Below are 27,274 nucleotides of genomic sequence, written 5' to 3' on the forward strand. Positions count from 1 at the left end.
TGTAGATTAGTGGTGATGATCCGTTTCTTTTATAATATTCATTTTGTTTAGGCCCTAACTATATCAGATCCATTTTGGTCTTCCTGCCACCAATTTCCAGAAAACAGTGCAGAATGTTGACCTTCAGATTAAGGATGTTTAGTATGGGGTAACTGACTAATTGAACAGTTGATGCATTTTGCATCAACTATTCGATTAATCAATAGGACGCCTCCGCCTTTGAAGAGTAGGTGACAGGGAGCGACTAGTCCTTCACATTCCTACTTCATATATGCTAACTTCCATTGTCATTAGCCTCCAAAAACACTTACTAGAAACAATCCACTGATTGCTGGCCTTTACAAATAAAATAAATCAAGACAAATACAAATAAAATAATTAAAACAACTGTAAGAAGCTGTTTACCTTTTAGGTTTCAGTTTCCTTTTCAAAAAGGGAATTGTTTTCATTATAGATATTGCTACTTATACAATCTAAAAGAGTCAAAAGTTATCCAACACTGTCCATAGTAAGTCCATAGTAAGTTAAATTTCAGTGAAGTTATAAGTATCTAAAATTTGGCCAAGTTATAAGCTTTTGAATCTCAGCACCTACAGTTTTGGAACTACATTCTCCAAAGATTCTCTTCAATGGGTATGCTCCAGTCCAACGGCACAGGAGCAGAGCAGACTTTCCGGCTATTGCTCTTTACATCTGGTAGGAGCCACTGTTGCAACATGCATTGAGAACTGAATTTCCCATTTTCTCTGACTGCAGCTAGGCAAGAGGAGGAGGAACAATTTGACTAGAATGGAGAAGGATGAGGAGCTGGGAGGGAGGTGAGGAGAAGAGGCAGAGACAAGCTGGATGTGTTAGGGCAGAAGTGTCAGAAGCCAATCGAGAATACTTCAAAACCTAGAATATAACCCAGAATTTCATAGTCCACATTCTTTTGATGTCAAATAGCAGTGAAGCATACTGAAAATACATCTCATCCTGCAATCCAAACATTTTTTAAAGCCCACAGTGATGAGATTTGTTTAAATACAAATTAGACAAATGTGTCAGGGATGGTGGAGAACAGATCATCTTCACCTGGGGATGGGGTCCAACTTTTAGGATACATGACAAGCCTTCTAATAATTCAGTAACTTTAGTAAGTGTTATGGATGTAAAATCCCATTTAATTGGTAAACTAGTTAAGCATATTGTTTAACTGGTTAGCTGATTAAAGGGATACCTGGCGTGGTACCTAGCTGGCTCTCTCCTCCACCACAGGCAACACTTACTGATTAAGATAAACTGGTGGAGGCTGGAGCAGCTCCCCACCTGCCATGGTCATCTGGAGCAACCCATGTTCACAGAGGGCCCAGGCACCCCACAGGCGAAGGCTGTTCCAACTGGGATGCCAGAGCACCCTACTTACAAGGGTGCCCTGGCCTGCTGTAGGCAGGGGCCAGTTAAATAATAGGTTTGAGCAGTTAATTAAATGGGATTTAACATCTCTATGCAGCGGATCCCTCAATGGGCTGGAGCAGCCCCCTACCCGCACCAGGTGGGGAGCTGCTCAAGCCTCCACCGGTTAAACTTAACCAATGGTGAGGATTATCGCTTAACTGGTGAAACATCAATTGGTCAATCCCTAATAAACGTAAGGGATATAGGGCAAAGCACCAGTATGCAGTGTCACTCATTCAAACAATTTTAGGTGTAAGAAATGTATGGTAAGGTGTGAGAGAGTGGGAGCAGGGGATTAAAACAAAAGTTGAGAACTCTGATATAGGTGTACTTGGTCCTGACTCCGCACAGGAGGGCTGTATTAGATGACTTCAAGATCCCTTCTAAGCCCTACATTTTTATTATAAAACTTAACACAGGAAATAAACACACTAACAATGGAGCTAATGGACTAGTTCGCACTAAAAACCTGCTTAATTGCTTAAGAAATAAGGGATGTTTATTTAGAGGGATCAAGCATTTGGGCAGATCTTGCATAGAACTTGTTTCCTAACTTCTTTAAAAGGCATTTAAATCCCTCCAGTCAACCAACCAACCTACATTCTATGAACAGATGATTCACTATAATAGCTCCATTTCACTTCTGCCCAAATGTTTTTCACAAAGTGCTTAGGTTTACTTCAAGTGTAGAAACTAAGTACTAATTTCAGCCATTTTTTATTTAAATGGAGCACCAGGGGCAACAGAGTCACTGGTCAGGGGGAGGAGAGTGGTAGCAGAGTCTGTCACTGCCAGGAGGGCAGAAGCACACCCACTGGGGCCATAGGAGAGGTGAGTGCAGAGCCACGGGGAGGAGCACAAAGCCTCCCCCTCCCGCCCCTCTCCCCTGCCTGTAGCAGCAGAGCAGGTCAGTGGAGCATCCAACTCCAGGGAGGCGGGGGGGAGAGACCACAACAGGGCTGGTTGATGAGTCCACCAGCAGCATAGCTGCTTAGTGCAGTGCAAAGCCCCAGGTGGCAGCAGGGTGCTGGGGGAAACACAAAGACACCAGGCAGTAGATGAGCCCCGGGCAGCAGCACTGTGGGGAGAGCAGAGCCCTGGTGGTAGTGGAGCTCCCTGGGGAAAAAAAAGAGCCCCTACCAAATTGACCTTCCCTAGTCCAGCAAATTCCCTAGTTCAGGACCACTCAGCCTGGGGGTGGAGGAGCACACAAAGTTTCCTCTGCTCTGACCCCACCCTGTGAGGAGCATGTGGCACTTAGAAGTGCCATGCACTCCTGGCAAAGCCAGAGAAGACTGTGTGCTCCACCACCCTCAGGCCCTCATTGGCCTATGGACAGGGGAGCACGCAAAGCCTCCTCCCATCCTGCCAGGACTGCGGAGCACTTTTAATTGCCATGCAGGGTGGGGGCAGAGCAAGGAAACTTTGCATGCTCCCCCAGCCCCAGGCCCTGATTGGCCTGGGTGAGCATGAGACACCTCCTCCCAGCCAGGGGCATGGGCACCTAGTGGGGGAGTGGGGAAAAGCAGGCAGGCAAAGGTGTTTCCCCATCCCCAGACCAATCATGTTCTGGGTGTGGGAAACCCAGAAGTATCCTGACCCCACCACTTCTACTCAAGGGCCCGCCCCTTCCGGAACTGCCCAGTGCTACTTCAGAAATTTTTTAAGTGGCACCCGCCAAAAAATTATTGCCCACCCCTGAACTAAACCCTCTCATACCCAATTCTAAAATAAAAGATTTCAGTATTTATCAAAGGTTTTTAACAGGCTTTTAATATTTAGCATCACACATCCTAAAGCAAAGCTTGTTGTGCAATGGCTTAAGAGCCATTTATGTTGGAAACTGCTGTATTATTTTACCACCTCTTCAATTTATTAGGGTAGGTCTACACTATACCGCAGTAAATCAACCTAAGATACACAACTCCAGCTACGTGCATAATGCACCTTAGGTTGAGTTACTGAAGTGTCTACATCATGTGGGATCAACAGGTGAACCGCCCCCTCTCCCTCCCATCAACATAACGTAAGTTTGCAGGGGTCAACTGGAGAGCAATCTGCAGTTGACCTGGTTGGTCTTCACTAGACCTGCTAAATTGATCGTTGATGCATCAATCTCCACTCTTTTGATCTTGGCTGTACTATAGATGTAGACTTAAACTGTTACATGCCCAAAATAATTCCTGTTTATTCACTTAATCAGTTATTTGAAAAGTGTTGTTTCATATCTCCTTTGTCATTCATCATTTGCCTTTGCTCAACTGCTCCATTTTCCTATAACATTTCCACAAAGACCTGGATTAAAAAAAAATTAACTTAGATCTTGTCCATTCAAGGTCTGACAGATGCTACTATTGGTAACTAACGTTAAGGAACGTAGAACTTGGCTCTCACATGTAAGCCCTTTGAAAACATACTTATGTAAAAAGATCTGGCAAGTAGTCTAGTTTATTTTATACTTCCATATTGATTTAACGAACATTAGCTGGCATATAAAAGGACAATATTACTCAGACTTAAAATCAGCATTGCCATTTGTGTTATGAGAAAATTAGATTTTTACTAGAAAGAGTGGCAGGCCCTTTTTCTTAATACATTAGGCTCTCTGGCCACAAACAGGCCCCAGATCTACATATACAGGCAGTCCCCGACTTACGCGGATCCGACTTATGTCGGATCCACACTTACAAACGGGGCTCTCTCGCCCCGGAGGTCGAGGTAGCGGATTGCTACCTGCGAGCTCCGGGGGAGAAAGCCCCTTTCGTAAGCTGCTCGGGTGCCCCTGGTCTGCTGGAGACCGTCTCCAGCAGACCAGGGGCACCGGGCGGGTTCCCGCGCTTCTGAGGCTTTGCCAGAGCAAAGCCTCAGAAGCGCGGGAACCCGCCGCTGCTACCGCTTGAGTCCCGGTGCCTGTGGTCTGCTGGGGACCGAGCAGACCACAGGCACCAGGACTGAAGCCGCAGCCGCGGGGGGGTCCCGCGCCTCTGAGACTTTGCCAGAGCAAAGCCTCAGAGGTGCAGCACCACGCTGCCACTGCGGCTCTACTCCTGGTGTCCCTGGTCTGCTGGGGGGGGGGGGGGGGGGCCGCTAGTGCCCCCCCCCCCCCCCCAGCAGACCAGGCTTTTTTTTTGGACCCTGGGGCAGAGCCGCTGGGGCGCTGCCGCTTGGTCCTGCAGCGCCCGCTCTGGGCACTACTGGACCAACCCGGCAGCACCCCAGCTGCTCTGCCCCAGGTCCCGCTGCTGGTCAGTTTCAGCAGTGGCTGAATCAGGACGCCTGGGGCAGAGCAGCTGGGGTGCTGCTGGGTTGGTCCAGCAGCGCCGAGGAGCGGTGCTACTGGAGCAACCCAGCAGCACCCCAGCTGCTCTGCCCCAGGCGTCCCCAAGTCAGCCGCTGCTGAAACTGACCAGCGCTGACTACAGGAAGCCCGAGGCAGAGTTGCTCTGCCCCGGGCTTCCTGGAGTCAGCGCTGATCAGTTTCAGCAGCAGCTGACTTGGGGACGCCTGGGGTTCTTAAGTTGATTCTGTATGTAAGTCAGAACTGGCGGTCAGTTTCAGCAGCGGCTGAATCTGGACGCCAGTTCCGACTTACATACAGATTCAACTTAAGAACAAACCTACAGTCCCTATCTTGTACGTAACCCGGGGACTGCCTGTATATGGATTTCTCTCACAGGCTAGCCTCCACAGCAGCTGGCAGAAATAAATACTCTCCTAATTTTCGCCAAAACATAAAGTTTGAGGCCACTGTAAACCTGGAAGGTCAAGGTTTGTTTGCTGATTTAAAACAAAAGGAAGTTTTTCTTCACACAGCCACATTCAACCTGGGGAACTCCTTGCCAAAGGATGTTGTGAAGACCAGGACTTTACCAGGGTTCAAAAGAGAACTAGATAAGTATTGATGGACCTAACCCCCATTAATTTATCAGGCAATAAAGGTGCTTCTGCCTCTGGAGTGTGGCAACAGCCTCATGGCTATTGCTACACTGCAAAAGCAAAAGCGATGCAAGGAGCACAGAGCCAGCAGTCCATGCTCCCTGTGGTGTATCAAAGCGGTAGCACTACGTGGCCCCAGACTCCATGCAGTGCTGCTGCTTTGAAGCACCTCCTCCTCTCCTACCTCACCCCTCACTTGCTGCCTCTGATAGAAGCAGCAAGGCAGGGGAAGCGACTAGTTGTTCAAATCCCTAGACAAGAGAGAGATCACTGATGATTATCTGTTTCTGTTCACTCCCTCTGGGGCATCTGGCATTGGCTACTGTTGGAAGACAAGATACTGAGCAAGATGGACCTTTGGTCTGACCTCATATGGCCATTCTTATGTAACTCCAGCTACGTGAACTACATAGCTGGAGTCAGCTTACCTTAAGCTGAGCTTGGCAACGTCTTCATAGAGGGAGGCCGATAGGAGTATTTTGTCCTGTCAGCTTCCCTTACTCTTCACAACTGCAAGTACCATCAGACCCATCTGGAGCCATCCTTAACATTCAATTTAGTACATCTTAACTAGACCCATTAAATGAACACGCAAAGACTGAGTGAAGACTTGGCCAAAATTAAGGCTATTTAAAGATCTAATCTGCTCTAAGGTGCTATTTGAGCATCTTAAATTACAAACTCTCCATCTATTTGGCGATTAACCGCTGATCTTGCATTGGATCTGGAAGAGCAGAAAGTTACCCTGTTTTATCACGACTCTGACTGAGATTTACTACAGGTCAGACCTTCCTGGTTTGGCACTCTTGGGACCTGCTCAGTCCCGGACAAGGGAGTTTTCTGTATGTGGGTAGGCTTAGGAGGGGGGTGCCAGCCTTCCCACTGGGCTCCTCTCTCCAGCCATGAAGGCTGTGGGTTCTGCTGTCCTGTGAGCTTTGCCCCAGCCCCCCTTATGGCTTCCCAGCCCAGCAGCTGTGGGCTTTGGTGCGCCCCAGGCTCCACTGCCTCTGCCGGGCAGTTCTGTTCCAAGCCACTGGCAACCTCTGCAGCTCGGCCTCTAGCCCTGCAACATCCATAGTCCTTCTGGATCAAAGATTTTGCTAGACCAGAGTCCCAGATCACAGAGGTTCAACCTGTATTAAGCAGCATCAAAACTCCCACACATCCAAAATGTAAAGGCAATGCAAAATTTTTAAGAGGAATAAAGTTAAGAAGTTAGTATGTTCTAAGATGCACGATCTTCCAGACTCAAGTTATACACTAGTAAGAAGGACTTATATATATTTTCTATCTTTTAAAGCATGTAAAAATTCATGTTATATAACCTCCTCAGAGATTACTCACTCCAAATTTTTAGGTCACAAGAAAAAAAATTCGTTTATGTGCACATTCTGGTTTTCCACACAGCAGATGTTCACTCATCCTTGCTCACTAACACACAAACATGTTCACTTTTTATCATACTATGACATTGGTCATACCTCAGGAGGTTGCAAAATTAATGGCAAACATACTACAGGCAGTCCCCGGGTTACGTACAAGATAGGGACTGTAGGTTTGTTCTTAAGTTGAATCTGTATGTAAGTCGGAACTGGCGTCCAGATTCAGACACTGCTGAAACTGACCTCCAGTTCTGACTTACATACAGAATCAACTTAAGAACCCCAGGCGTCCCCAAGTCAGCTGCTGCTGAAACTGATCAGCAGCTGATTCCAGGAAGCCCGGGGCAGAGCAACTCTGCCTGGGGCTTCCTGTAGTCAGCGCTGGTCAGTTTCAGCAGAAGCTGACTTGGGGACGCCTGGGGCAGAGCAGCTGGGGTGCTACTGGACCAACCCAGCAGCACCCCATCTGCTCTGCCCCAGACGTCCTGATTCAGCCGCTGCTGAAACTGACCAGCAGCGGCTGAATCAGGACCTGGGGCAGAGCAGCTGGGGTGCTGCCGGGTTGGTCCAGTAGTGCCCACGGGCGCTGCAGGACCAATCGGCAGCGCCCCAGCTGCTCTGCCCCAGAGTCCAAAACAAAAGCCTGGTCTCCTGGGGGGGGGGGAGCACACTAGCTGCGCCCCCCCCCCCCCCCCAGCAGACCAGGGACACGGGGAGCAGAGCCGCAGCGGCAGCGGGGTGCCGCGCCTCTGAGGCTTTGCTCTGGCAAAGCCTCAGAGGCGAGGGACCCCGCCACGGCTGCGGCTTCAGTCTGGGTGCCTGTGGTCTGCTGGGGACGGTCCCCAGCAGACCACAGGCACCCGGACTTAAGCCGCAGCCGCGGGGGGGTCCCGCGCCTCTGAGGCTTTGCCAGAGCAAAGCCTCAGAGGCGCGGGGAACCGCCGCTGCTGCCGCTTCAGTCAAAGCGGCAGCACCGGCGGTTCCCCGCGCCTCTGAGGCTTTGCTTTGGCAAAGCCTCAGAGGCGCAGGACCCCCCCGCGGCTGCGGCTTCAGTCCAGGGGCCTGTGGTCTGCTGGGGACCGTCCCCAGCAGACCACAGGCACCGGGTCTCAAGGGGCAGCAGCAGCGGTTCCCGCGCTTCTGAGGCTTTGCTCTGGCAAAGCCTCAGAAGCGCTGGAGCCCGCCCGGTGCCCCTGGTCTGCTGGAGACGGTCTCCAGCAGACCAGGGGCACCGGAGCAGCTTACGAACGGGGCTTTCTCGCCCCGACTTCCGGGGCGAGAAAGCTCCGTTCGTAAGTGCGGATCCGACGTAAGTCGGATCCGCGTAAGTTGGGGACTGCCTGTATAGTGCAAAAAAGTTCAGAATTCACTTGAAGTTTCTTGATTGTGAAATGACAGTTTAGCTCAGAACGCAAGATATTTAATTTCAGGTCATGGTTAAGGATTTGTAAGTAGTCTTAGAAGGGTCTGATTTTTAATCTGTAAATGTCAAACATGACTCACTATGTACACATGAACCAATAAAAATATATTTTGAATGATAATCAAAGTTGATAGGCAAAGTAAGAAAAATGTGGCTTGAGAACTCAGTTTGCTGTAAATGTATTTACACTAACATCACATACAATTTAACAGTTACAAAGCTTTAATTTTTTGAATCAACATGTACGGTCAATTCCAAAATTACACTCTCCCCATCTCCCCCAAATGTCTGGTCCCCAGCTCAGTTTCCAATTTCTGAGTTTCCAGTTTCGGTTGTGACGTAACCTTACCTTATGAATTTTATGCCCACAAATAGAGCTGGGGTCAGTTAGGGTGCAGGCAGATTTTCAACTGTACAGTATGCAGTCATGCTTTCCAATGGGCTGAATATTTCTTTATTTGTTAAGCTGAACTCACTAAAATAAAATGCATCAATAGCCTCAAGTTTGTTTTTTTAGTTTGGAAGTCTACAATTTGGAAAAAATATACAAACCTTCTAGTTGTATGAGTAGTAGCACATTTTTACTGTAATAAAGCAAGGTAACATCAATAGGTTTGGAAAACTTGTTTGTAATCTCCTGTGTTTCAGCATCAGTGTCACTATGCTGGGGAACTAAGTCATGCAATACTGTGGTGAGAAACTATTTGGTTTGCAGAGCCCATAAGGGCAAATAGGTGAGTCATGTGACTTGGCCCGAGTGTTTATTCAGCAAAGCCTAGTTTTTTTTCCTTTAATGACTAACCTTGAAGAAAGCAAATAAAAACATTGACACCACAGCATTAGGTGCATAGTTACTGTACTTAGTTTCACCAAGATATAGTCCGCTAGACAGGAACAACTTTTAAATTGAATATACATTTTAGAGCTTTTCAATGTTGAAAATGTGATGTCAGTGAATGCCCGTTAAAAGAGAATGGCCACTAACAATATTTACGATAGTTGAAGAAATCAGATTGTCACAATAGCAGGTTTATTAACACAGAAATCAAAGCCAAACATTACTTCCTCATACAAGGTTGATGTACTGTCTACTTTAAGAAGGACTGACTAGAGTATATAACGAGGGAGAAGGAAGAAATTCATGGTTAGGCGCAGAAATAGATGAAACCACTAAATTTCTATGCTAGACCAACAGCCAGTGAGATTCCAAGCCTGATTTCAGAGCATGGTGTAATTCTAACTATTTAAAATAGCTGCTGTTTTGTGGAAAAATAAGTTAAGAACTTTATTCTGAATCAGGAATTAGTACACAAGGCAAGTATAAACAGCATTCACATAACCTCAAGTAGCAGGAAAAAAGTCATTATTTCTTCAGATAAATACCAATATGTATTTTCAGACATACAGATCTGACCTTAACTGGGACACCAAACTTAAAATAAACATTGACAAGACTCATTTTCAAAGGAAAAATCTTAAAGAAATATAAAAAATACTTTGTAGCTATCATTAGAGTACATCCTGTTACTAAACACAATAAAACTGAAGTAGCCATGTTAGGAATCTTTAGCACACCTGTGCATCTGAGGTGCATGAGGAAATATAGGAAAAGGTGTGCAAGTTGTAAATTATTAAGTCAACTGAAGTTTTACCTTACCATTACAGCTTTAGCTCTACGTTACTCAAACAGAAATGTTTTATCTCAGACTATGTCTAACTAAACTGTCCACTTGAAAATATTAAGTGATGAATTTGACACTTAAGCATATGGATTTCATACCTCTACCCGGGACATTAGACACATTTTAATTAGTTTCCTACGTTTATCAGTACCCTGTACCACTCTAGCCTACAATTATTTTGATTGGCACTAAGCAAGTGGTCCTTTATTATTATCATTGTTTCAAATAGTTTCATTGTAGCAGTCACCTTTCAACTATTAAAGATGAAGAAAAATTTCATAACAAATAGGTATGCCTATGCACCAAGACGTAATTTATTTGCTTTCTTTATACTTGCTAATTCAACTCCTTCCAGAGGCAGAGATAATATTGTGCACAAATAGAGGTTGTCACCATAAGATACTTTGAATCTGAACTGCCTAAGTATTTCACAATTTACAAATGTTAGCTTTTTCATATTGACTTATATGTTCTCTTCCACGATCAAGAAAGAATAAATAATACAAATTGCTGATCAAGTAAGAATAAATAATACAAATAAATAACACGGCATAACTGGTACAGTCAAGTGAAGTATTTAACAAATGTCACTCATCGTAGCAACATTAGGAATAAAATAGGCCACCCAAGAACTAAATTAAGTGGCAACTAAAGCAAAATGCAGGACAATGTAGCACTTTAAAAACTAACAAGATGGTTTATTAGATGATGAGCTTTCGTGGGCCAGACCCACTTCCTCAGATCAAATAGTGGAAGAAAATAGTCACAACCATATATACCAAAGGATACAATTAAAAAAAATGAACACATATGAAAAGGACAAATCACATTTCAGAACAGGAGGGGGATGCGGGGGGGGGGAGGAAGGAAGGTAAGTGTCTGTGAATTGATGATATTAGAGGTGGGGAGAGTGGGATGTCTGTGCGCTAATGGTATTAGAGGTGATAATTGGGGAAGCTATCTTGATAATGGATAAGATAGTTTGAGCATTTGTTCATTCCTTCCCGGAGAGTGTCGAATTTTAACATGAATGACAGTTCAGAGGATTCCCTTTCAAGTGCAGATGTAAAAGGTCTTTGTAGCAGAACGCAGGTGGCAACTAAACACTTTCTATGAGAAAGTTAAAGTGTTACTATAAATATATTGTGACTTCTGTACCGCTAAGAGAAAGACTGTTTCAAACTAATATATAAGTATACTACAGGTTTGACCTCTCTGGTCTGGCACCCTCAACAAGGAAATCTTTCCAACCCACGGAGGTCCCCCAACCCACCTCCCCCGCTATGCTGCTGGGGAATGCCAGGGCCCTTGTTCCAACCCCAGCCCTGCTGGGCTCGGAGCCACCAGTCCTCTTCCCACTGGGGCTCCCAGCCAGGACTTCCTGTCCGACAATATCCATGATCTGGCAGGACCACGGATGTTGCTGGACCAGGGAGCCTCAGTTTTGTGAGGTCCAACTTGCAGTGCAATGCAATTCTATTCCATAAATGGCATACAACCTAGCATGACCAGAACTCTTTTACCATATATGCACTTTCAAGTGATTGACTTGCTATTTTACCAATTGCTTAAAGCAAAACATCTACACTAGTAAACTGTTTCTACATACATTTCTATAGAAATTTAGCCTTCCTGCCTTTTTGGTTGCAAAGGTAATCCTCCAAGATAAAGAAGCAACTCAGAGTGCTTTCATCTCAAATCTTCAGATTACTTCTACTGCCACCTCCCCTACTCAGTGTTGCTCAGCTTTCCCAAACAGGATACAAATTGACAAAGAATTTCATTACTGCATACAGGATGCCACATGTATTGAAACTGACAAGACTGACGGCTCTTGTGCATCTGCTAGGTAAAGCCATGAGGAGAGGAACACAGAGCCAAGTACAGGAGAAGATCTGGAAAAGACTGAGGCTATCCCTATTCAAGAGCTAGGCTATCCTCCCTGTCAACCAAAGGGCTCTGCCACAGGAAGAACAGCACCAGTCATTAGAAGTAGGAATGTTAAATTTCTATCAATGGAATTTCCATTGACTACTAGATTAGTCGATAAGGGGGAGGGGCACTCTCTATCCCCACTGTGCCTCTCCTTCTGAAATGTACAAGAGCTACTGCAGGCATTTCCTCATTTCAAAGCAAGAGGAGCAGCAGTCAGACTGTCTCAAACGGGACTGTTTTCCTGCTGCCCTCTGCCTTCACTGCACCCCACAGACATGGTGTGGGGGAAACCGGCTTTTAATACAGCTTTCCCCACCTCCCCAGCACCGGTTCCTGCTCCCCCATGCACGCTGCCTCTCTCCGATGGGGGTGTGAAACACTAGTCGACTTTCTATAATCGACTAATTGCTTACATCCCTAGTTAGAAGGGAAAAGCAGTGGCGGTGAAGTCCAACATACCTACAAACATTAAGTCGAATCCATTGACAGGACCCTCCCTCATTCCAACGGTACACATACGTGTACACACGTACACACACAGGACTTTTTCTAAAGCCCTGCCAATGGAAGTTACAGTTGTGCCCTCTCCAGGTCTCATATTAGCAGCTGGCTAGCAGACCTGTTTTATAATCCCCACCTTATGATCTCAAATAAGCAGTTCGAAAATGAGATTGCATCCTCACCAATTAAAAGATTTAACTTGTATCAAACACTGCTTAAAGGGACATGCACTTGAAAAAGAAATCTAAAAACTTACTAACAAAACCCTAGGATTACTATAAAGTACCTATGTTTTCAATTTATTTTGTGCATTTGACAGCACTTTATGTAGCTCAGCTTCACCATTTCCTTGGATAGTCCATTATTAAAAGATATACTAATGAACAGAAAAGCCAAGAGACCCCTGAACATTTTTAAGGGACTTTTAAGATGTTTCAGGACATTGTTTGAAGGGTGCTTTATCATAAGTTATTTTTTAAAAAATTGAATTTTGAATAAATTTAGAAGGTCCTTTATATCACTACAAATATTGCATTCTTAAGGCTTAATGCTAGAGTAGGTTTTACTCATTTTGAGTTAGGAAAGACCTATGCTAAATATTAAATTTGAATAGCTCCAAACAATGGTGTGATTTACTTATGAATCAATTCAAATGTCAATTTAGTCAGCCTCATCTGCTCAGTGGTGTACCAAGACACCTACTGTGAGAACATGGGCAAAGTACTCTAAACCTTGTAGTACTCTAAACCTTATAGGTGACATGTTAATACCGTATATTCCGGCGTACAAGACGACCTCTGATGTTAAAAACCATCCCCCAAAAATCGGGGGTCGTCTCGTACGCCGGGTATACATCCCAGGCGCGCCTGGGATGCCCCCCCGCCGGCTTCCCCCGAGGCTTTCAAAGCCGCGGAGGGGCTCCGGCGGGGGAGCAGCCCAGGCGCGCCTGGGATGCCCCCCCGCCGGCTTCCCCCGAGGCTTTCAAAACCGCGGAGGGGCTCCGGCGGGGGAGCAGCCCAGGCGCGCCTGGGATGCCCCCCCGCCGGCTTCCCCCGAGGCTTTCAAAGCTGCTGCGGCTTTGCTCCCGGTGCCTCTGGTCTGCTGGGGACCATCTCCAGCAGACCAGGGACACCGGGAGCAAAGGAGGCGGAGGGGCGCTGGGGTATAAGATGAAACCCTATCTTTTAATTAAAAAGATAGGGGGTCGTCTTATACGCCCAGTCGCCCTATACGCCGGAAAATACGGTAACTATTTTCTAGAACTAGCTTTCCATGAAGATGGTGGGAAGCAGTATGAAGCTTCTACCTTCTCCTTACACTCCCCTTGCAGAAAGGAATTGAAAAGGAATATGAATAGAAAATTGGCATAAATGTGACTCGACATTTGTAGAATATACAATCGATTTTAAAATTAAGCCTGATGGAAGGAAAGTTAAGATACACAATACATATATTTATAGTAGCCTTGAAATTTAAGAACCAATACTTTTAGCACTATGTTTACAAAATTTTTAGTACTATTATTTATCACCTAGCAACATGCATGCTACTGGCCTTTGTATACACAAGAGCAATGACTTTCTCATGTAGGTACAGCCTTAGCCCTGCCCTCAGTAAATAAATGCAACATTTAATATATTACACATGATCCAGCTGTAGCCAAGGAGAAGATACATTACCCATTCCAAACATTGCCAGATACTAGCAACAAATACGAACAATTAATCCTCAAGAAAAATCTCTACTGAAACCTATTTAAAAAAAAAATCTCTACCACCTATTTAAAGTATGCAGGGGGTACATTTTTAAATACTTTTTAAGTCACAATAAATTAATACAAGAAATAAAGTTCAGGACAAGCCATCAGCCAAATATACAGCCAACCAAACCAAGGAATCTGGTACAAATGCAAGTACCCCAAAATAATGTGATCAATTAAACAAGTAGCATCTGAAAATGCACCGCCAGTATAAGAAGGGGACTGACATGATGCTGTAGAACAACGGAGGGCAACCTGCGCCCCATTGGCATTGTGTGCATTGTCTTCAAGACATTTTGTTTACTACTACGCACATGCCAAATTCTGCTGGCTTCCATTTGCCTAGTTTTTTCCTATAGGTATTAATGAAGTCACATGCATGTGAAGCAAAGGCCCGTGAAGTGCGGTGTGTGCTGATCAGTGTCCCCTCTTAATTTTTCCAAGCCCTGAGTGGAATCAGTTTTGTTATGTGCACCAATGTGAAGATGTGAGACAAACCAATTTCATATTAGTGGACATAAAATTGACATGGCAGGAGTGGGGCAAACAGGTTTGACTGGGAGAGGACTTGGGATACAGCGATAAGAAGGGTCTGGCTTGGGCTGAGAGAGTCAGAATACAAGAGGGGGCTCCAGGTTTGGGGAGGGACTAAGGCCTGAGGGTTGGGGTGCGGGAAATGGTGTGGGGATATAGACTTGGGCTGGGGCTGAGAATGAGGATCTTGGGGTGCAGAATGGGACTCGGGATTGGGAGGACTCAAGGTGGGGCAAGGGGTTGGATGTCAGGATTAGCTGGGTAGTTTCCTAATCAGTGACGCTAAAGCAGGCTTCCTGGTGCCTGCCTGCCCTGAAGCACCCATCCTGTGTCCCAGAAGCAGCCAATAGGTCTGGCTCCTGGAAGGCTCTGTGCTACCAAAAGTGCACTGCTCTTGCCCACAGGATATAGGCAGCTCATGGAGTTCAATGGTCTCCCGAACTAAGAGCCGGTCAGACCTACTGCACTGGCTGCTTCCTAACCTCTTGTGGCAGCTCCTTGCTGGGGCCAGTCAGGAGAGGTGTCTCCTCACTGCCCTTGGAAGATTCAGGCCAGGCACTGGGGAGAGACCTCTCTCCCTGTTGCAGCCATGCAACCTTGTGTGGGTCTTAATAGGAAGCTACACAGCTCACTGGGAACTTAGGTGCTCATTGCACACAACACTGACTGTAAAAGCCATGTGTTTCTTCTGCACCTAAAGCGCTGCTACAGTTCACTGGCACACCCTGCAAATTCCAAGCAGTTAGCAAAACTACATACAGGCAGCCCCCGGGTTACGTCAGTCCGACTTAAGTCAGATTCCTAGTTACGAACGGGGGGCCCCCCCCGCTAGTGCGGGGTGCCTCCCCCACTGTTGCTGCCTCTGGCAGCGCGGGGGACGCTTCCCGCCAGCAGACCAGGGAGAAGCGTCTCCCTGGTCTGCTGGGGGGGGGGGGCGAGGGGAGGGGAGGGGGGCACACCAGGCTTTTCTCGCCGACGCCTGGGGTAGAGCAGCTCGGGGGCTGCCGGGTTGGTCCCACAGCACCGAGGAGCAGCGCTACTGGACCAACGCAGCAGCACCCCCAGCTGCTCTGCCCCAGGCGTGTCCGATTCAGCCGTTGCTGGTCAGTTTCAACAGCGGCCGAATCTGGACGCCAGTTTCGACTTACATACAAATTCAACTTAAGAGCAAGCCTACGGTCCCTATCTTGTACGTAACCCAGGGACTGCCTGTATTGGGAGACAGTCTTGGTTATGACAATCTTGTGGCCCACTGAGACCAAACATGGTCACTCATGCCACCCACTCACTAGAGATGGGTACCCATCACTGCCAGAAGAGCGTGGACTTCTCACTCAGTCCATCAGAGCTGCCTTAAGACACAATGAGTTAAAGAAATGTAATCCTCATTCAAGTTCCTTCTGTCAACCAAACATGAAATTCAGGTTGCACAATAAACGTTCATACCAAAACCACACGACACTGCTTAAACAACTACCAATGAGTGCATTTATATTGTTCCTTGTACTCAGAACTACTTTCAAATTCTTAATAATTTGAAACAGTTGCAGGGTAGCAGTATAGAATAGCAGCTGTGTCTTTCAAGATTTCTTATACACCATAAAGCAAAACCGTCCATGCCCAAGTGTGACTGTTTTAATATTTTTTATCTTAAACATAAGGAAAGCAATGTCTCTAACCTGCCCTGTTTTTCGAGAAGTCCGAGGATTCATGCACTCTCAGCTCCCTCATCTCTGACATTGAAGTCAAAAATTTATTTTAAACTGGATTTTGCCCTTTTGCTTCTTTATGCATTATGAATGCATGTAGGGGTGTTTTGGGTTTGTTTGGGTTTTTTTTTTTTATAATTTATCTAACATATTTAAGATCATGTAGAGTCATCTTAGTTTTAATGGATGTATTTAAGCAAATTTCTGTGCTTGCATCTAAGGGACAAGAGAATTTAATCTTTAACAGACTTCCTCCTACTGCAAAATTATAGTAATAACAATTCTTTGATATGTAGGCTATATCTATACTTAAGATACAGCAACAAGAAGGGTTCTACAATCAACATAGGAAGTCCACCTCCCAGTAGGTAGCTAGATTGACAGAACTTTTCCATTAACTTAACACTAATCTACACATGGAATTAGGTTAGCTTAATGATGCCTCTCCCTGATGTGAATTTCCCTTCCCGCAACTGACCTAATTTAAATGAACTTATTTTTCTAGCGTAAGCTAAGTCTAAGAATGTCCAACAAGTTTTTCAGAAGTTGGCCTGCATGATTTTTTACATTAGTAACTCAAGCTTACAATTGTATTTCTTGTATAGATAACAGCATAACAAAGGCTTTATTAATCTTTAACAGGCCTCAACACTGAACCCTAGAAATCAAGGTTCATAAGGGACAGTTCAGTCCCCCGCACCAAGGACCAAGTATTATCTAGACAATTCCTGACAAGTGTTTCACCAACCTGCTCTTAAAATGATCCAACTGATAGAGATTCCACATCCCTCCCTATATAATTTTTTCTAGCAAATAACTACCTTTTACAGTAAGGAAGTTTTCCCAAAGTCTAACCTAAGCCTCTTGCTGCAATTTAAACTCATTTGTTGTCCTGTCCTAAGTGGATAAGGAGAACTATTGTCCTGCTCTTTGTACCAACCTACTACATACTCAAAGCCTGATGTCCGTCATTCATCTTCTCTTCTCCAGATGTAACAATGTTTTTTTTCCAATGTTCTCTTATAGATTCTGCTTTCTAAACCTTTAATAGTTTGTGGCTCTTCTCTGGTTTTTCCCCGGTTTGTACAACTGGATGTTGCAGTCTTTTGTAATGCATTACCTTGGCTTTACCGAGGGGGAAAACAGTAGTACAGAAAGATGAAGTGACTTTTCCAAGGTTACAGAACAAGCCCAGTGGCAAAGCCAAGAATCAGCTTTCAGTTCCCTGTCAACTGCCTTATATACTGGACTATACTGCCTTCTATGATTTAACACAGTGCAGCTTCAAGGTTTTAACAGTTTACACTTTCCTGACTTAAAATAATTTTCCTTTATAATCTCATCCAGCAGAGCACAACTCAGATTATACATGTCATTGTACTGACCTGGTGTACAACTAAATATGAAAGTCACTTTCTTCAGACAGGAGTGCACTTAAAGAGTACCTGATCACGCGTGTTTAATGAGACCTCTTGGAAAACCAAGCACAATATGGACACTGTATGAACAGCAACAAGATCAGAGTCAGATGAATTCTTTGAATAATGTACATATCCTTCATGGGTATTCCAGTTACAAACACAACACATTATCTATCATGTATTTCATCTTCATTCAGAACACCACAAGTATTTAACCTGAATCAAATTTCATTGTGCTTAATGGTTGTGGACAAGTACTTTACAGATCAGAGTGGATAAAAATCAATGATTTAAAAAAAAATTAAAAATCCAATTTTTTTAAATAAAATATCATTTGAGGAAAAAGCCTATGTAAAAATAGTTTTAATTAAGATACATCACAGCTCAAAGATATCATGGAATAGGGATTATAAATTCTAGTTCACGTAATGTTTAATAAAAGTTTTGTAAAAGAGTTCCAATAGTTCATGGATTAGGGACCCACTCTTATGGTGTTCCAGAGGCAAACGTATAGATTTAAGTTAATCTTTTTGTCTACTCAGTGCTTAGTCTGGATGATACTATGGATGATACTAGAGATGTTTAGTTTTGAAGTTCTAAAACTGTGGATGTGTGTCTCCAGAGATAACATGCTTGTTAACAGCAAAAATGTTTTAGACAGACAGACCAACTGACTGACCTCAACCCTATAGTCCCTCTGCAAATTTGTGTACTCAGTCAATCCTTTATTTCTCTCAAAGTGCAAAGTTTCAAAAAAATTCAATGAATAGAAGCCAATATATATTAAGTCTCATGTTGACTTGGCTGACAGTCAATTTTTTTTTTAATTTCATTTAGCTATTTTAGTTTAAAACAATTAAGAACATAAATTTTATTTTCAAAAGCTTGAATGTTTAACTAAGTTAAATTCATATGCTTGTGTTGTTGAATATATTTACTGTTGACGAAAAGATATTCAAAATATCTAACATTTTATTTAACTAAAACAATTTAAAAGTCTGTTTGATTAACCTGTTGAATTGGAGAATTTTATGAAGTCATTGGGAGGTGAACTATGTGCTTCAATTACCTTTGGTAAATGAAATAACTGAATGATTATTTATTTCTGATATCGCTGTAAAACTAATCTGAAAAATTTTCAAAATAAATCACTGCTTAAAAATGTATAGTGTGTACCTTCTAAAAATGAAACCTAAATCTGTGAGTTGTGAATACATATGTTATAACAACCAACAACCAACAAGAATGTAATTTTATGTAGGTTTTATACACTTTTAAATCAAACCCACCCTGGTACAGATTGTTATTGACCCTCTCTAATGTTAAAGAATCCCCAATCACCTCCAACAGAAGTGCTGTGAAAAGACTTCTAATTAGGGCAGATGTTCTCAAGGGCAGCATTTTTGCAAAACATGGCATGGTAGCACTAGTGCTGTGAGAACCTGAAAGTGAAATTGACCAGACTGTTTAATTCACATTACCTAAGGGATTGCTCAACCTAAACTATCTTCAATTTTTTTAAAAGTGAGTTGAGCAGTTTCAGATCTGTGTCAGCTGCCAAATTTCCAAACCAATTTTTGTGATATTACCCATCATTTCCTGTTCTTTAAAACAGTTGTTCATTCCCCTATTGTTGAGTGGGGAAAAGCATTTACAATGAAGAGGAAATTGCTGAAGTTTCACACAAAGTGAAATGGGATAAATAAAATATTGTCAAAGAAAAAATATAAGATATTAAAAACAAGATTTTCTTCATGTATATCAATCTTATTTTCAAATAGTAGGTAAGTTATAGCCAAGACTATAATTTCACTTTTAGCATCTCATCTTAAAAAAAACAGTAACATGTAGTTCATTACTGATCAAACCTAAGGATCTCTTTGAACTGCAATTCACTTTTGCTACATGAAAAGGATATTAAGTTAACTTGCTGGTAGCATAAGAAGAATGTTTTTCACTTAAAATAACAATTTACGTTTTCCTACAAAATCTCTAATATTTTTCTACAATTCTGAAGATGTAAATATTCAATTTCTTCAACAGAAGGCTTTCATTTTTAAAACTGATGAGGATCCTGCAATTGCATATTCTATAGAATTACAGAAGACCATGCAACTCTGGTTTCTCACTAAAAATTGGGAGGTTTTTGCTTCATATATAAGGCTATATTGATTTTGCAAAGGGTAAATGGCAAATGAAATTTAATTGTGATAAATGTAAAGTAATGCACATTGGAAAAATAATCCCAACTATACATACAATACGATAGGGACTAATTTATGCACTACTCAAGAGAGAGCTCTTGGACTCATTGTGGCTAGTTCTCTGGAGACATCCACTCAATGTGTAGCAGCAGCCAAAAAAGCAAATAGAATGTTAGGAATCATTAAAAGAGGGATAGAGAGTAAGACAGAATATCTTATTGACACTATTTAAAACCATGATACACCCACATCTGGAATACTGCAGACAGATATGGTTGCCTCATCTCAAAAAATATATAATGGCATTGGAAAAAGTTCAGAAAAGGGCAACAAAAATTATTAGGGGTTTGGAACAGGTCTCATATGAAGAGAGATTAAAAAGACTGGGACTTTTCATCTTAGAAAAGAAGAGACTAAGAGGGGATATGATAGAGATCTATAAAATCATGACTGGTGTGGAAAAAGTGAATAAGGAAAAGTTGCTTACTTATTCCCACAATATAAGAACTAGGGGTCAAACGAAATTAATAGGCAGCAGGTTTAAAATAAACAAAAGGAAGTTTCTCTTCACTCAGCACACAGTCAACCTGTGGAACTCCTTGCCAGAGGATATGGTGAAGATTAGCACTTTAAACAGGTTTCATAAAAGAGCTAGAGAGATTCATAGAGGTTAGGTCCATCAATGGATATTAGCCAGCATAGGTAGGAATGGTGTCCCTAGCCTCTGCCTGGAATGGGTGACAGGAGAGGGATCATATGAGGATTACTTGCTGTGTTCCCTCCCTCTGGGGCATCAGATATTGGCCACTGTCAGGAGACAGGATACTGGGCTAGACGGATCTTTGGTCTGACCCAGTATGGCCATTCTTATAGGTATACAGGACAACAGCCTTAAGTTTATATAGTTATAGCACAGGTGCAGTAAATATTACTCCTCATAACTATGGGATCAAATATCCTTTTTAAGTCATGGAAAGTATTACACTAATTAGTATTCAAAAAGATTTACAGAACACGTCTAACAATAGAGGCCAGCCACAATGTCCTTACAAAAATCTGTGGTGTTACACACACAAATAAAACAAGGGAAAGAGGAGTGCTAAGCACGTAGTATAGCTATGTTTAGAGGTTTTTTTTTTTTTTTTTTTTTTTACACAAAAAATAGCTAATATTGATTTTTAAACATTTTCCATATTTAGCAAGCTAAAATTTCAAGGGCATTTTATCTATTTAAACATTTACCAGTTGCAGGAAATGTTGGCAATTTAGTGACAAATGATTTTGAGTTAAAGCTCCAAAGTTATTAAAACCATAACTCATGTCAAAATATATACAGGCAGTCCCCGGGTTACATGGATCCGACTTACATCGGATCCCTACTTACAAACGGGGTGAGGAAACCCCGCACAAGCTGCTTCCCCCCAGCAGACCAGGGAGACGTGAAGCTAGCGCCCCCCCTTCCCCCCCCCAGCAGACCAGGGAGACGTGAAGCTAGCGCCCCCCCCCTCCCCTCCCCTCCCCAGCAGACCAGGGAGACGTGGAGCAGCTTTTCTCAGCAGACACCTCAGCTTGAGAATAAAGGACTGAGGGAAGTGAGGTGTGGGAGAATAAAACTGAGCTCTGGAGAAATGTTTAGCTAGAGTTTCCCCTACAATATGTACCAGTTCCGACTTACATACAAATTCAACTTAAGAACAAACCTACAGTCCCTATCTTGTACGTAACCCGGGGACTGCCTGTACAATATAAATATCCTTAAAATCAAACTAAATTGTCAAGCTGCATTTTTCTTTCTTTGCCTATTTATAAGTGTCTATTATCGATAGAAATATTTTTTTCACTGGTTTGTGTACACTATGAAATTGATGTTTATCAATATTTGCTGATAATCTAAATCTTTCCAGTCCTGACTATCTCTAGTACTAAATTCCATTTATGTAGCCATTGAATCCAATAACTTTGCTTTGATTTTCTTCACATTTGACACACTGAAGATATTAAGGAAAATAAACTTCTAATAAAGGCGCTTAAAAATGACAATTATTGGAAAAAGTCTGTGTAAAGCTAGTTAATTGAAATTTAAGTAGAACTCACTTTTTTTTATTCTTGCTCACTCATGTATCTCACCAACATTGGATTATATTACTAGTTCTTAAGTATGCTTTGCTATTAAGAAAACTAAAAATAGTTCTGACTAAACCTCTCCTGATATATTAGAACAAATTTTCACAACCAGCCTGAAACAAGGAAGCTGCATAACAAGCAAATGGGAGGGGGAGAAATAATCTTGGCATTGTATCTCTAGAGGACTCAGTGACGCATCTGTTGTGGGCAACAAAAAGGGGCTGCCATTTCACTGCCCCGAAGGTTCTCTGCAGACCTGAGCCTTCCCAACACACAACTGTGCTAGAAGGAAGCCTGCATATGCCAGAGCATGTCCCATGTCCTAACAGAAGATGGGGGAAGGGTTAGTCATGTCCATCCGCCATTTTCTGAGCAGAGAAGGAAGACATGTTGGAACAAAAACACAACAAAAGAGAGCAGCCATTTCCAATGCTGTCTCCCCGCCCCCTCCGAATCCAACCTACATTCCCAATCACAAGTCCGGAGGGAATTCCCCCTCCTCGGGGATTGCTGCACAAAGGGCTGAAACCTACAGGACTAAGAGGGGGGAATTGGGAAGGCTGGGTTAGAGATCCTGACAATTCTATTAGAGGCACACTTTCCATCTCCCAAATCGATCCTGAGTAAAAACATTCACCCCTTCTCTAACCAGGTTGCCCCATCACAAACTGATGCAAAGGGTAAGAGTCCATACTCATGTCCCAGAGCCTGTTTGGCTCTTACCTTATATGTGGGATGCCAACTCCCCCTTGGAGAATCTTGTACAGTTTGCTCTCATACAGCAGCTGAGGATGCCTGGCCTTCTGAGACTCCAACTTCACCGCCACTTCCTGCAGTGAGAGGGAACAGGGATCAGAGCATCCACCAAGCACAGGGCTTAGGACACAGCACTCCATTCCCCCTCAGAGCTGTGTGTCTGTAAATTTTGGAAATGTGGGAACATTTTCTAGAGCTCTGAACACTAGCTCAGTATCCATAACATGGAGGAGTAACAAGCTCTGCAAATAAAATCCAAATGGTGCCATATGTGCAAATATCCATCTTGGAAAGGCAACAGGACTACTAGAGAGAAGTTTAGTCTTCAGATCCACATGACTAATCGAGATGAATTGTTTCTTCATGACTAGGAAAAAATGTGAGGTGGGAGAGAGGAAAAAGAAGAGAACCAAAGAGTTGGAGGGTCCTTTTGTTTCCCTCATCATTGACGATGTTGAGAGCCGGGTAAGTACATGCCCCCTCAAAGGGGAAAGGAACAGATGACTAAGAGGGGAAAGTCGAACCTTACGCTACTGATAGCAAGGGTCAGGTCCCTTATTTCGGGGGGGGGGGGGAAGAGGAGAGAGAGAGAGATTCCTACGTCTATCACCCATCCCCCAGGTAAACGGAGCCCCGAGTCGATGTGCTATCTCCAGGAGTCTCTCCCGAGAAGGGACGCCTCCGTCTCGTAGCGGACTAACCACCCCAGCGATAGGCTCATCGCCCAATCTCTTGGTGAAACCGACTGCAGGGCTCTGGGCTCATCCTCCCCTCCAGGGAGGGGGGGTCACTAGTAGGTGCCCCAGGGCGGGGACTCCCTGAAGGGGCTACGTGGCGCCCTTACCTCCCCGTTGGTGATGTTGATGGCCAGATAGATGTCCCCGAACGAGCCCGACCCGATCTTCCGCACCAGCTTGTATTTACCCCCGACGATGAACTCGGCCTTGGAGCCGCTGCTGCTCGCCATAGTGAGGGGCGGCTCGCGGCCCTCCCGGCGCGGGAGAAAAGCGGGGTGGGGGGTGCCGCGCTGGAACAAGGAGGTTAGGGGGCCTCTGCGCCGCCCGGGCGGAGGCGGGGAGTCGGCAGCGGAGGAGGAATGTGGTCCCCGCCGCTCAGCTTAGGCCGGGCCCCTGCGGCGGGCGTCCTCCTCCGCGGCTCTGCCCCACTCCCCGGCCGGGCGCCACTACACTCGCTGCCCGCTCCAGAGACACGGAGGCGGCACCGCGAGGCTTTGAGGGTCCGAGCGCAGGTGGCACCGCCGGATCCCGGCCGCCCCTATTGCTTCACTCAGCAGCCGCCGCCATCTTGTATATCGCACTGCTGCTAACACGGACACAAAATGCCTCCACTCTGCGGCCGCCGCTTCTTCACCGCGCAGGGCACTCTGGGAACGGGGCGGGGTAGCTACTGTGCATGTTCTACAGAACACAAAACGCGCATGTGCAAGATGAGGGGGCAGGCGAGGACGTTGAGCCAACGCGCATGCGTAGGCGTTAAATCAAAGTCAATGACTAGCTCGACTTTTCACGCAGCCACCAGCTCAACCTTCCTGTCAGCTTCCGCAATTGCACATGCGCACAACCCTATTCGGAATCCAAGCGGAAGGGCGGAAAGAAAGGGCGCATGCCCGCCTCCAGTCCTCCTTCGCCTGTTCCCCCTCCTCCATCCTTAAAGGGCCAGGGGACTCTCAAAATTACCAAAGGGCTTTCAAAGTCACTTGACAAGGCCAACCTGATTGGCCGAGGGTAGACATGGGGCCAAGGGCACGGGGCTTTTCAACAAGAGCACGCTTACTTGTCTGGTCCCTGCTCCAGACAGATGTCCCCCCCCAGCCATCCCAGAGACCCAAATCTCTGTTTCTGACAAGCAGCCTAGCTTTGGGGCAAGCAGAGACAGGGCCTTGGACTAGTGAGTTTTATTAGAAACCAGTCATGTTCAGAGAGGCCAGGGGCATCCAAATGCTAGTGCTTTCATTTTTGATGCCCAGCTTGTGACAGCCTGAGTCTGATTTTCAGATACCGAGCATATGCAACATTCAATGCAATTAGTGGGGGGCGTTCAGTTGTGCTCAGCACTGGTATGCAAAGTCAGTGGCCTCTTCTGAAAATGTGGCTGCACAGGGACAGATACTTTTTGTCCATCCCACAATCCAATCTGCTAAGTATTGCTATAGGGTAGGCTCTTTGTAAAACAGCTGAGGAGACACTGGGTGAAGAATAAATTGAAAATATAAAGGACCTAAAAGTCAGACCAGGTGTAAATGAGCCTGCTCTGACTGAAGTAAAGGGAATCTCAACAGTTTACATTTTATCCTTTTTATGAGTGGATGGATCTTGTCTATAACCTTTTTGGAACAGGTACCTGACTTTGGTGCTTTACAAATAATAATAAATTAATGGTTTCAGATCACATTGAGGAATAGTAGAAGTATTACATTGTACTTGCAATATTCATAAATCAGATTCTTGTACCTGTTCTCTTAGTCACTTTTCCTGCTATATTCCTCCTCCTTCTTGATCTTCAATGTGTAAATTACACCATATACTCCATCTTTCTGATCAGCCTATACATATCACCTTTTATATCATCTCTGGGTATGGCCCAAATCAAATCCTAAGTGCTTGAGTTCATTGTATAAACAAAAATTCACAGTAATGAGTGGCACTGAAGTTCTCCAAGCTATTTTAAGACCCCTGCAGTATCTCAGGCCCAGAAGCAGAAGAGGGGTGAATTAAAAAAAATGACTGGAGCTTCTGTGCATACCCAACAGCTGTTTTGGGAGCTCTAACATGATTTCATTTAACTCCGAACTATGGGCCTTTTTGGATTATAAAGCACATAGCACTAATTTCTGGAGATGCCTTGCAAATTTCTCGTGGGAGTTCTTTAAGCCAGTGGTTCCCAACCTATGGTCCACGGACCCTTGGTGGTCCTTGACAGTACTGCAGGGGCTCCATGGAAAGTTTAAAAATAAGAATTGGGCCCACCATTTAATTTTCTTTTTTCTCCCCCCAGGAGGAGGGTCTGTGAAATTTTAATAGATTGAAAAGGGTCCGTATGCTCAAAAAAGCTTGGGAACCACTTCTTTAAGCAGCTGCTTTGTTTCCACCAGATATAATCTGGGGCTGCTGTTTCTTTCTGCCTTTTAAAACATTCTTTCCTTCGTTGTCTTCTTAAGCCATTCTCTACATTGTTCTTTTGCAAGAGCATGAAACTGAGAATTCCTTGTGACTCATTATTAGTCACTGTGAGGATGAGTGCCACTGTGTAAAACTAAATTTGGGAGAAGATTTAGGCCTCCAACTTTGTTGAGAAAGTACTTAAAGAAATGCGGCCAAATTATAAGAGCAATATCCCTCTGATACCAACTTGGCATGCCTCTTTCTAAATGGGTTAGCCACAGAGAACCTCCCTTTCAGCTCAGCTGTGATGTTGCTCAGAGGCATAGCAAGGGTGTTATGCACGCGGGAGCAAAAGCAAAATTTGTGCCACTCCCCACCTGCCACAGCGCACTGGGGTCCCAAACCTGGCGTATGGCTGAGCCCGACCCTGAGAGGAGGGGGGAAGCTGGTATCGCGTCTTCTCCTGCCCCCTCCAGTTTGGGGTCAGGCCCCCGCATGCTCTAACCCACCAGCAGAGATGGAGGAGGGCAAGGCTGGGGGCGGAGAGGCAGGGAGGAGGCTCCAGCCAGCAGCAGTGGGCGGAGGAGGAGCAGGTGAGTGGAGGGATGACAGGGGGAATGGAGGGGGACTAAATTGGTGCCCCCCTAGCCTGGCACCCGGGGGCAACTTCCCCCCCCCCCCCGATTCCCTCTTTTGCTGTGCCCCTGGAGTTGCTAACCATATGCTTATGAATGAGGAGGAGCCTGATTTAAGGCGTGGTCTATACAGTGTAACCCCCAAGGAGGTTACTTAGATTCCCAGGGCTCTGTCTGCTGGCAGCTCAGGGACAGGCACACTGAGTTTGCCTTGGCTCCCCCTCCCTACCAGGGGCAGAGTCTGCCCGGCAACCCATAGGGAATGAGATGCCCCTCCCAGGGAGTTCAGGAGGAGAAAGAGGGGCCATTGTTGGGGGAGTCTGGAGCCAGCCAGGGCAAGGGGACGACTGGCTGTGTGGGAGCTAGTAAGCCCCAGGCCTGCATGCAGGGTTCCTCCTGAGAACTAGCCTCTAGGGACCTGAAGGAAGGATCCCTCAGCTGGGTTTTATTTCTCCACTGTTGATTCCCAGTTTATGGAGTTTGCTGGGAGGCTTCCCCAGCCAGCCTGAGTTGGCTCTCCAGCTCCCTGGGTGAGACCAGTCACCACATGGCCAGGTCTGCTCTGTCTGCTGGTTCCGGGCTGCTGCCTACTGTGTGTGTGTCTGAATGCTGGGGTAGGAGATTACGGTTTGAATTTTGGTGCAGTTGTGTGGCCTGCACCTTGATCCTTGCACCCCTTTGTGGTGAGGGGAAATCCTGGGACCGAAGCAGCCT

General features: G+C 44.9%; 1 protein-coding gene across 3 annotated transcripts in view; it reads right to left on the reverse strand.

Annotated features, from left to right (window-relative positions):
- Positions 1–24,192, reverse strand: part of CSNK1A1 (casein kinase 1 alpha 1) — a 63,290-nt gene extending 39,098 nt beyond the window's left edge. For 2 of the 3 annotated variants that reach the window (XM_006138105.5, XM_006138103.5), the window contains exons 1-2: positions 23,648–24,192; positions 22,771–22,877 (exon numbers count right to left, since the gene is read on the reverse strand). In XM_006138105.5, coding sequence (XP_006138167.1) covers positions 22,771–22,877; positions 23,648–23,770 — 230 coding nt within the window. In that variant the 5' untranslated portion in view covers positions 23,771–24,192. The remainder of the gene's footprint in view (positions 1–22,770; positions 22,878–23,647) is intronic. The other variant, XM_006138106.5, reaches the window with a different exon arrangement.
- Between the last annotated feature and the right edge of the window lie 3,082 nt (positions 24,193–27,274).

The sequence above is a fragment of the Pelodiscus sinensis genome, chromosome 16 (genome assembly GCF_052426305.1).
Source record: "Pelodiscus sinensis isolate ZL-2025 chromosome 16, ASM5242630v1, whole genome shotgun sequence".
Lineage (NCBI taxonomy): Eukaryota > Metazoa > Chordata > Testudines > Trionychidae > Pelodiscus > Pelodiscus sinensis.